At 37.6% G+C, this 12,307-nt stretch overlaps 1 protein-coding gene across 4 annotated transcripts in view; it reads right to left on the minus strand.

The window, feature by feature from the left end:
• Nucleotides 1-2,175: 2,175 nt before the first annotated feature.
• The window catches only part of MYO6 (myosin VI), a 227,019-nt gene continuing 216,887 nt past the window's right edge, over nucleotides 2,176-12,307 (minus strand). For 2 of the 4 annotated variants that reach the window (XM_075268293.1, XM_075268291.1), the window contains 3 exons: nucleotides 11,139-11,165; nucleotides 6,038-6,256; nucleotides 2,176-3,546 (listed from right to left, as the gene is read on the minus strand). In XM_075268293.1, the coding sequence (XP_075124394.1) occupies nucleotides 3,347-3,546; nucleotides 6,038-6,256; nucleotides 11,139-11,165 (446 nt within the window). In that variant the 3' untranslated portion in view covers nucleotides 2,176-3,346. The remainder of the gene's footprint in view (nucleotides 3,547-6,037; nucleotides 6,257-11,138; nucleotides 11,166-12,307) is intronic. The other 2 variants (XM_075268294.1, XM_075268292.1) reach the window with 1 other exon arrangement.

A 12,307-nucleotide genomic window follows, 5' to 3' on the forward strand; every position in this document is an offset into this window, starting at 1 on the left:
TTTCAGGGCAACAATTTCGATGTACGACACAGATTTTGTTCCAATTCAAACCATTGGCATTTCTGCAATGTTTTTTAGTATTACATTTGTTAAGCAACTAGGATGGTTATTTTAGTACATTTTGATGAAAGCTTTTCAGTGATAACATTATAAATAAATTTAAAAAATAGCCCGATATATACAAGTCAGACTAATTTAGGTGATGACCACTTTTGGTATTTCAATGTGGAGGTTTAGATACACTCCAGAATACAGAGGACACGTGCTCTTGAAAAGTGTATGGGTTATAAAATGTTTATAATGTTCCCGTCTCCTTGACTGTTAATGGAAAGTCTTTTGTGAAGGAACAATTTAATTAGTGCTTGAGCGGCTTTTGATAACAGCACGGGTCATCTAGAAAGTCATCTATTTTATGTCTAAACAGCTCAGAAATGTTTGTATTGTTACTCAAATATGGGATATAAATAAAAAGTCCTTTAAAGTACATCTGTCATCTACACAAAATTAGGCACTCATTTCTGGTTCATGCATTAAAAACAATAACTTATGGCTATTACCCATTATCGGCTTTGCTGCCAACGCACTCTTGTTTTATTGTACACTGTCTACCAATAATGCAAATGAAGATATCTGTGCTCGTGATGTACGTCACGCCTTCCGCCATTAAATAGGAAACAGCATTGGTATCAGTCTCATGTAAGATGCCACGAAGTGCAGAGTTGTTAGATTTTGAGAAAGGGGTAATTGTGGGGTACCACAGAAATGGTCGATCCTTAACCCCTTCCCGCCGATGGCATTTTTTGATTTTCGTTTTTGACTCCCCTCCTTCTAAACCCCATAACTTTTTTATTTCTCCGCTCCCAGAGCCATATGAGGTCTTAATTCATGCAGGACAAATTTTTCTCCATTAATTATTTTATATAATGTACTGGGAAGCAGGAAAAAAATTCAGAATGGGGGTGGATTTGAAGAAAAAATGCATTTCTGCGACTTTCTTACGGGCTTTGGTTTTACGGCGTTCACTGTGCAGCCAAAATGACATGTCCCCTATATTCTGTGTTTCGGTACGGTTCCAGGGATACCAAATTTATATGGTTTTATTTACATTTTGACCCCTAAAAAAAATTCCAAAACTGTGTTAAAAAATGTGCCCCGAGTCAGCAGACCTCCAAAACTGGGAGACAGAGACCGACGGGTGCTGGCCAGAGAAACCGCACCCAACCGATGGCTCACATACACCAGGAGTTTCAACAGGCATCCGGGAGTATTGTGTCGATCAATACCATCTGTAAGGAAGCATCTGCTGGGTTCTAACAACTATTGGATATGAATAAATGTTTTCTATTCTACCACAGGTGTCCAAATACTTATTGCTAGACAGTATATACTGGCACACAATTTGCACTAAGCAGTCTTTAAACAATTGTGTAAATATGGCAGTAGCCTTGAATTGATCACAATGGAAACAAGTGGGTGTAAATTACAACCCTCAATACCACGATGCTGTATCAAAGGCATCCTTCTAGAGATGAAAGTATTGTTTTAGAGATAATAATACTGTTCTAGTATCATCTGAACTATACAGCCAAAACTGGATTACATATAAAAATGCAACCGAAGCAGTGCTTTATACATGAGTAACACAAAGTCCAAAGACTGTCAAATGAATACAGTGTGGAAGCTCTGAAATATGAAAAAAGGTTGTCACATTGCAGTATATAACCAGGTGAAGAGAAGATTGAGGGCTATATAATACTTTTAGACAAATATTAGAGATGAATGAACACTATTCGAAACAGCCGTTTCAAATAGCACGCTTGCAGAGAAATGAATGGACGTAGTCGGCACGCGGGGGTTAAGCGGCCAGCCACCGGCAAAGTCGGTGTGCCGGCCACTTCCATTCATTTCTATGGGAGTGTGCCATTCGAAACGGCTGTTTCGAATAGTGTTCGCTCATCTCTAATAAATATGTAAATATTTTTTTGTTTTTGACCTGAGAGCGCCACCTATACTATTCATCGATATTGTGTCTTTTTTTCAACCTGCAATGTGGCTTTGCACAACAGGCGTATGTTGTTCTTTGCTGGTTTCTTTGTGCAGTCATTTGTCACATCAGGTACTGTACATAAACACAAATAAAAAGAAAAAAAGCTCTGAAGAAAAGGACTATGAACCTTATGAAATAACTATATAATTTATTAGTGGACCAGATTGCGATGATATCCTTTGTAGATGACAGGGAAGAACACAGGGTTTCAAGCTAAAGTATCTTTTTCACAGCACATGGAACACAAAATTAACTTCAGTGATACATTTCAAGTCACAAGAATATATTTTTATTCTTTTTTTATCAGATAGGACACTAAAACAATGGTATTAAATGTTTATAAATAAACAAACAGTAATATCATGGCCAATAATCGGCAACATCTAGAACTCAGCGTAAAACTGAGAAAATGGAATGTCTATAGCCTGGTAAGGAATGTCAGATTAATAAGCTATATTATACAAGTGTTCCCGATAAGGTCGGATTTGGGACAAGCACGTGTGCATTACAATTGTTAGAGAATTTGGATCTAGAATCTTAAATACTTAGTGACCTAACTACCTTCAAATCTCAGTGCAGTAAAACATACACATTGATACAGATTGTATCAAGTTTATATCATCTCCTTTCATTGTATTCAAGTCACAAAAAAAAACCCACAAAGTAAATTCCAAAAAGTATTCTTCAATATTAAATACTCCTGTAAATTAAAGAAGAATAAAATGCTAGAATAGGCAAAGGATTTAAAGGCCATAGATTTTCATATCAAGGGAAAAAAAAAAATCAATCATGGTTTCAAGTTCAACCTATAGCATGGAATGGTATTTCTAAGATTATAGATGTTCTACAATTAAACTGGGCCTCTTCTAAGTAAAGCTCCATTATATTATAGAGGAGTTATCCAGCATTTAACGGTTTCATGCCACAGAACCGGTTTGCACAGTGTATTGTGGCCTGGCTCTTAGTGGGAAAACATTACTGCTATGCTCAAGATGAGACAATAAACATTTAACAAAGGTAAGGCCTCACAAATCCAAATGCATGATAAATAAAGTTGAAAAATAAAACTATAAGAGAACCTGCTAGGGCCACAGACCACATCACTATAACGCTAATAGATCAAACCTTCAAAAAGTAGGAATTAATAAAACCCGCAATTAATAAAACCTGTTCACTTTATATTAAAACTCCTCTATTACACGATTATGGAATGCCTAGATCCTCTGCTAGAGGTTGGTTTCCCTTTACTTTAGCTCATATGTACTAATCTCTTAGTGCAATAGTAAATTCAACTGACAGCTACTTAAGAAGATTTTGTAGCATTGCAGTAGCGTATGTTGGCCGGGCTTGTCTACTTTCAATTGCATTACTCAAGTACTGAATTCCACCACATCGCTCCCAAATCTCTTCAAACTGTCTCGGCAAAATTTCTGCTCCTCGTTTCCTTGTCAAACCGGTTTCTTCAAGGCTCAATTCACACATCTCCATATCATCTTTGCCTGAAATTAGCACATTTTTTATTAGTTTTTGTTTTGTTTTTAAAATAAAGCATGCAAGAAAATAATCGAGATCTGGATCCTTCATAGACTATAAAACAGATAATAAGACACAAAGCAAAATCGGAACGCAAAATAAACGTAGATATATCAGTTCCATTGTGTATTCTACGCCCTATAACCACATGTCCTTACCACAAAAAGCTCAAACACAAACCACAAAAAAGGGTAAGTATGACATAATGAACACATTAATAATAAAAATCTCAAAAAATCTTTATTATAATAATTTAACACATACACAATATAGGACGATGCAAAGAAAGCAAATGTACACATACACAAATGGGTATAATGGATGCCACAACAAATGGTGGTCCCTGTGAATACTACTAGTTTCCCTCATGAGCCATACTAAAGTACAAAATACACACTCTCGTATTATGTATTGAAATTCATATAGGTGAGTGTTACCATCATAAACAACTATATAAGACACAATTATGAATTCTGACTCCCAGTATTTTTATGTTCACCCCTAAGGATGAACAATAGAACCTATAATATCAAAGACTACAGGTCCTATTAAAATTTATCTTACTTCCTGTATACAAAGAGCGGCGTATACATTGCCCTCAGAGGTCTAGTAACCACCATATGTTAGAAGAAAGACATGTTACAAGTACAAGGAGATTTGTATAGACACTCACCCATGGGGGAGGTAAACAGCAGATCACCAGGGACGGGCACCCACTACCCAAACCCCGACGCGCGTTTCGGCGCAGAGAGCCTTCTTTATTATTATTATAATAAAGATTTTTTGAGATTTTTATTATTAATGTGTTCATTATGTCATACTTACCCTTTTTTGTGGTTTGTATAAAACAGATAAGAAGACTGCTTGGATTAGTTAAAGTTCACAAATAGAGATGAGCGAGTAATATTTGATCGAGTAGATATTCAATCGAATACTACAGTATTCGAAATACTCGTACTCGATCGAGTACCACTCGCTATTCGAATGTAAAAGTTCGATGCAGAACCAGCATTGATTGGCCGAATGCTATACAGTCGGCCAATCAACGCTGGTTCTTCTCCTACCTTTAGAAGTCTTCTCCGTGCAACTTCCCCGCGGCGTCTTCAGGTTCTGAATTCACTCTGCCAGGCATCGGGCCTGGGCAGAGCCGACTGCGCATGCCCGCTTGTAGTGCGGGCATGCGCAGTCGGCTCTGCCCAGGCCCGATGCCTGGCAGAGTGAATTCAGAGCTGGAAGATGTCGCGGGGACGCTGCACGGAGAAGACTTCTCGGAGGATCCAGCCCGACCCTCACTCGTGGACTTGGTAAGTGTAATTTGATCGAATGTTGCCTACCCCTGAAACGAGCATTTTCTCCCCATAGACTATAATAGGGTTCGATATTCGATTCGAGTAGTCGAATATTGAGGGGCTACTCGAAACGAATATCGAACTTCGAACATTTTACTGTTCGCTCATCTCTATTCACAACATCTTGTAGTACAGAGCTCCAGCACAGACATATCTTTTATGTGCCTTTAAAAATAATGTACACTTACATATTCAGTGCCGTATATAAAATGTTCAAATCGTATAGAACATTCCCTAGTAGAATAAGGACCATTAGGTTTCTCTCCAAAGGAAGACTAATGGTCACATCAATTTACGAGAAAATTTGTTTTAAAGAGGCCCTTTCCTCACCTCTACTAGGTCCATCTCTTTGCATCCCTTAATAGGCTCTGGAATTTGATCTCTAGTCCCCAACTTTCCCAAGTAATAAGTTCTGATAGCTTTGGTGCCTCATATGCTGCAGTCAGGTGGGTAGTGTCAGGCTAGAGGAGGCAAGGGATGTGATTCTGAGTTCTGCTATACTGTGCACCTGTGATTAGAGCTCTAAATCTCACCCGCTTTCCTAAACCTGCCCATCTGACAGTACAGAGCCTAATAACTATATCAGGCACCAAAACTAACTGCATTAATTGCTTGGGTATAGTGGGGGCAAGAGAAATGGAATCTGTGAAACCGTGTCTATTAACACATGCTAAGAACTGTAGTTGTAGGAGGTGGTAAAATGTCCTCTAAGATCTAGTGCTATTACACAAAAAGTATTGTATTCAATCTAAACTACTTTTACATAAAGATTTAAAGACATACATTTTTCAGACAATCTACCTATTGCCTATAATAATTTGGCCATTAAATATTTAAGATATACTGTATACGGATTTAGTACATTAAAGCTGCTTGTGCAGGACTGATGCCTGACATTGTGGACCACTTTAGCACATTCCAACATATAATTTATAAAGAAGAGATTGAGTGTTTACAATGGTCAGAAAGGGGGCTTAATGCAGAAACCTTTTTCTCTGGTCTACATAACCAGAGTTATGGAAGTAAATATCTCACATGAATTAATAGACAATAAATGAAAGCCAAACGCAGTAATAAGAAATAAAAGTACTATACAATCGACACATACCAGCTACTAGCAAGATGGGTGGCTTATCTGGGTGAAGTTCCATTTGACGGGCAATCCATGGTCCATCAAAGTGTGCGTACCACCATCCTTTCTTCTTGTTCTGAGGCTCCTTGTACTGATCAGCTGGGCGAATAAATGGAATACGGAAGTAGCGTTGCTGACGGTTCACTTCAATCTCCTGTTGTCTGGCAGGCAGCTGTACAACTGGGTTCTGTTGGGCTGCACACATACAATACAAGTTATATTTCATAGGACAAATGTATCTTATAGTGACCAACAACCACCTTGTGGCTGTTTGTTCTGTAATGTTTAGTATACTATCTAGGAGACACAAGGTCAGTAGTTTCAGTAAATGGATGTATTTGAATTGACCACTATTCTAGTATAAGAAAGTCAGAGAGATTGGATAATAAGCCTATGCTGCACTTTGGCCTTTCACTGGTATTACTGCCTAAAGCAGAGCAAGTCATATTACGGAGTACTTACTATGGTACTTTTATTGCAGTGCCAGCCTTTCAAGTCTCAATATGAAAAATGGTGTACTTTAAAAACGGTTGAAATGACATTACATGGCTCAGTACTTCCTCATAATATTGTCTGGAATAATACGAGGCTCAATTAGACCTTTAAGAATTTGGGAAATAGATTTCTGTTTCTGCAAAAGGACAAATGGAACTGCTCAGCTTTCTTCTTAAAGATATATTAAATAGAAATGTAAAGTCAGTCTTCTCGACTCAGGATTCCTGTATAATGCACTGTGCTTCAATGGGATAACTAATAGGATGTCCAGAGAACTTCATTTTATCTCGAATTCTGAGCATTTCCATATACAATATAGAAATGGGATCTGAAGCACTGAGGTGAGTGAACGGAGGGATGTACATATATACATATATTTTAACCTTTTGAGAGTCTCTTTTAAAAATACCTTTGAGGGATCTAAAATATGTATTCAAATGTTCCCAAATTATTTGTATGCACATTAGTAAAATAATACTAGAATAATAACCATATTTTGTATTGAAATGATCAATTTTGATTAGTAAGAGACCAAAACAAATCAACATAACAGTGAAATCCAATAGAGTATGTTAGATGATGTTATATTGTATCATACTATATGTGGCTCTGCTCAGCAGATTTCACGGTATACTTGGACAGGGAGCTTTACAGGTTGCAGACCCCTTGCCCTTACCCAACTCTATCAAGAGCAGAGCTGATCAATATTAAAATATAGCTTCGTAATCTCAAGTGTATACATATGAAGACTATAGATATGATACTGTATAGTTTGTTAGGAAAATATACTTTACGGACAGAAATAATAAATGAGACTACTGAGCCATTATAGATTTCTTTTGGCACTTTTTTTTCTCTTTTTTGAGACTTCAGTTTTCAATCTGCAGATCTAATATAGGCTGACAATCTTCCTATACTATAAGATGAACAAACTGCGTGTTAGGGGGATATGACAGATATGGATGTCAGCTTCTTTCCAACTTAGCAAACTTATTTTTGTTTCCATAGAGATGAGTGCAGTTCCATTTCAGAACCGCTTCAAATATTGTATTAGGGAACTGCATTATAAGTAATTCCCTAATATATTATTATCAAAACCAACAAACCGGCAATAGCCCTTCAAGACTGTGCGGATATTCCATTTCTCACAGACCACCAACACAATTCAGTAACTTTCATGGCCGCCTGTATTCTATACTTGGTCAGCAGCACAGAGATATAATGTTGGTCACAAGTCTTTTCAAGCATTTTAGCCTAGCAGGCCATGCCATATACACTAGACAGTTATTCCTCCTTGATATTGCGATCTGGAAGGGAAAGTCTATCAGGGACTCCTCTCCAAGGGGAACAAAATGATTGAGCAAGTTGAAATCAATATGGCCAATCCTTAATTCTACTGACATCTGCCATTGAGGCAGTCGGGACATCTCACACCCACCAGATGGTTAAAAATGTAGGCTTCCATGGCTGCAGTGCTCACTGTGAGAGCCCTTGACAGCCTATCTGTAGCACTATTCACCATTGTGGGAGCACTTTAGATGCTAGTTCTGTGGGCAGTACATGACCTTTTAATAGATCATAAATTCCCTAACATGTCCTAAAAGGGATGCAATGCATTGGCATGTTTAAGGACTACTAGATTCATTTTCTAGGATCAGTAATTTCGGTACTGACCCTGTCAGGGTGGGAGTTATTACTGGGGTGACTAAGGCATGTTGTAGCATTATTCTACATCTCCCATTACTCTTGATCAACGCTATACTGTATGTTGATTGAACCCTATGAGTTTATTCACCCTTGAGGGTTCTCTATAAGACAGGCGACACCATTCCACCTATGTTTGATTGATTTCATTGTTTGTCTATGTGTTTTCTGGTTCTGTATATCTGCTTGACTTTGTTGAGAGCCCCATTTTAAATAGATTTGTTAAAAATCATATTTTAGGGATGTACTTTGCTGTTTATAGTGACATTCAACTAATGTATATGGTCACTTTTACTGCAAAGAAGGTCAATAAGCACCACTACGGTACGAAGTGTTTTCCCCACAGTCCAATAAAAACCTGAATCAGCCTGTTGGAATTTTAGCATTGAATTTGTGAATTTCCTAAAGCAATTCCCTATAAATATTATAAAGGTCAGGGATTCGAGGTGAATTTTAGTTGTGGTAAAATTGCAGGTTACCGTAGCTAAAACTCAACCAAAGATTGCTGTGGCTCTCTAGCCTTACGCAGACTCTAACAAAGGAGATTTTGCGTTTTTCCTTTTCAAGTAAAACACATGTTCAGCAGCTCATTGCTTGCCATAAAATCTGCTTATGAACCACCCCTGGACATTTGTACATGACTCTATTTCAATGTATTTGTAGGGTAAACAGCTTCACTAGAGATGTGTGACTGGTATATGCTGCTTTGTATCCTGTAAGGATTTCCATTGTTCTTCAGCTAAAAGAAAAAATGTTTATTTGCAGAAATAAAAGCAACCAATGCCCATAGGCTCCATCGACATGTCCCCATCTCCTATTTTATGAAGAATGCACAGTAGCCCCCAAAGTTTCAGATAATCGGAACATTTAATGATTTGTTATAGGCGAATATCAATGCAACCAGCCATGTGATCATGATCCATGAAAACATTCTGCAAAGGGTAGCATATACTGTATATTGCATCCTGCTTGAAAATGCATTATGGTCATAGGTATAATGGGTGGAAATATTTTATTGTTAGCTACAGGTAAAATAAAGTTTATATGGGTAATAATTCTATTAGACTTCAGGAAGGTGAAGCAGCAATGTTTCCTAGGCATATCACATGGCAACTGATAAACTTCAGTATAGATGTCACCACACCATCCATGACTGTTAGCACCACCTTATGGTTACCTCTTGTATCATAGCAGTTTGCTGCAGTTATGTCTCTCAATGGTTATCCTCAAACCTTTTATCTAAATCACTGGCACAGCTCTTACTAGAGTTCATAGAGTTCTGAATTTTGCATTGGGGCCCAGTAGCTTCAGTTTATGGCACTTCTTTTGAGTTCAGTACATACAGTTAGGTCCAGAAATATTTGGACAGCGCCACCAGTTTTAGCATTTTAGCCATTTACCAAACCGTGCTGAAGATACAGTTATGTGATATTAATTTGGCTTAAAGTGCAGATATTCAGCTTTAATTTGAGGGTACGTAAATCCAAAATGAACAAAAGGTTTAGGGACTAGAGCTCTGTAATATGTAGCCGCCTCTTTCTCAAGGGACCAAAAGGTAATTGGACAATTATCTGAAAAGCTATTTAATGGGCTATTCCCTTGTTAATCCAACATCAATTAGCAAGTAAAAGGTCTGGAGATGATTCCAGGTGTGGCATTTGCATTTGGAAGCTGTAGCTGTGAACCCACAATATGTCTACCATAAAGTGAAGACTTCATGAAAGCAAATGCAAAGGGTTCACCACAAGGTGAAAACCATTAATCGGCCTAAGAAATATAAAGACCAGATTAGACTCTGCGGAAGAACATCTAAAGAAGCCAGCCCAGTTCTGGAACAGCAGTGTTTGGACAGATGAAACTAAGATCAACCTGTACCAGAATGGTGAAAGGAAAGGTATGCTGATTTGTCCAATTACTGTTTGAGCCCCTGAAATGAGGAGGTTTTGTAGAAAAACGTTTGCAATTCCTAAACATTTCTCAGGATATTTTTGTTGAACCCCTTGTATGAAACCTGAACGTATACACTTCAACTGCATATCAGTTGTTTCATTTCAAATCCAATAAGGTGACACGCAGAACCTAGATCATGAATATTGAGGCAATGTCAAAATATTTCTGGACTAAACTCTATTTATATGTATCATATCCTTTCTATGTAAAGTGGCACAGACGAAGTGCAAAACAAAGAAAGAGGGTCAAGGACACAGACAGAGATAGACTGAACTAAGGGTTTTGGTTTTTTTTGGTTTTTTTTTTTAAGAGTATGCTAAAGTGATACGCTATGATATACTTTCACCCTTATTAACCCCCATGACTGTTTCTAAGAATGAAGGGGGGGCACACCTTTTGTGGTTTATTCCTGCACAGTGGCATAAACTAGTGAAATTATATGCACCCCCACCCCAACATTAAAGGGGTTGTCCAGTTTTAGACCAATATTCGTGCTCGTTTACTGAAAGATTATACTATTTCTGAATACACTTTCTATATCAATTCCACATGGTCTTTTAGATCTTTGTTTGCTGTCACCGATTCTGCTAATGTGATTCTGGTCATGTGATGAACACACAGGTGCACAGCTGTCCGCCTGTATGTTCATCACATGACCAAGGTCTGTTCCTCACATGACTGGCATGCACATGAACTCTAATTTGTAAAATGCTGCAGAACACAGTATGTTGGAGCTACGAAATAAAAATGATTATGTTGTCATTGGTGTGACTATCAGATCTGTTAACCATAGTTACACCACTGACAAAACTATTAAGGTTTCATTGACTTCCACAACTGTAGCAAACAATATGTTGGTTAGTAGCAGAAAGCATGAGCACCTTTCCCTCGTGCTGTAAGTTAGTGTTTTACCATAGACCACACTTACTTGTGTTGTTCATAAATGGAGCAAAATCTGTAAACAAATATCAACTGCTTTGAAAACATGCAACATATACGACATCAAGTATGGGGGAACAGTAAGACATAAAACATGCAGGGTCTTCTGCAGATGCAAAAGGAAAACTAAGTTCTAATGCTATGAATAGTTAGGAACACTAACTAACACAGACTTGTCTATCATTACTCTGCCAACAGCGGAGGCCCTATTAATGTTGTGTCAAAGTAATGATAGAATTTACTGTGTACACCATGACAAATGGACAAGATGATCAGAAACCATTTTGTGAATTTATTATTTCTGTACCCCATACCCCTGTACAGGACTCAAGTTTTTAGTTAAAGGTATTTAGAGCCAGAAAATGGCTGATGGTGCAAAAAGAGTTTTTAGTCTTCTATTGCAGAAATAACAATGGGAGAGGTTCCTCCTGCAGCTAGTTGCATTACAGCTGGATCTGAGAAGGAAGAGGGGGCAAATCACTGGTATTCTAGGATATACATAGAATTCTTTACATATATCTAACTAGCTGGATTGCAGTTTAAGACAAATATTTACTTGACTGATTATGCTGTATGGGGGTTACATTTATTTGGCCAAATTTATTAATACTCTTTAAAAGTTAGACAGTGTAACCTTAAACTAGACAGTCTTGAGCTGTATCAGACTTATCAAAGTGTCTAATGCTATTGGATTAATCTGCAGCAATATTAGATTGTCTAGTCTAACTTTACACCTCCTGTTTGTCTTAGTTTACATCAGAAAAAAGAATCAAAATTTGGCCCATATTTTGGGGCATGATGACACAACTTAGACCATATCTACTTTTTGTGAAGGCACGCCTTTTCCAAAGAAGTCACACTCCTTTTTGTGCAATTGGTGTGGGGGGGGGGGGGACTGTTTAAAAAGTTGCTACAACATTTGCTACATGTGATACAAGGCACACACATACAGATTCTGTATATAAAAGTGGACAGCTTATCTAAGTACATCTTTATTCCGGTCATTGTAAACAAGCACATTAGAAAAATTGACCTTAGTCAAACAAAAAACCTTTCCAATAATATGTGTTATTACTTGCTTAAGGCTTTTCTGAACATGGGATAAGCTTTCAGAAATTAATTTGTCTATAAGATTTAAAGCATTCTCGTACATATGGT

This window comes from Leptodactylus fuscus, chromosome 3 (assembly GCF_031893055.1).
Source record: "Leptodactylus fuscus isolate aLepFus1 chromosome 3, aLepFus1.hap2, whole genome shotgun sequence".
NCBI lineage: Eukaryota > Metazoa > Chordata > Amphibia > Anura > Leptodactylidae > Leptodactylus > Leptodactylus fuscus.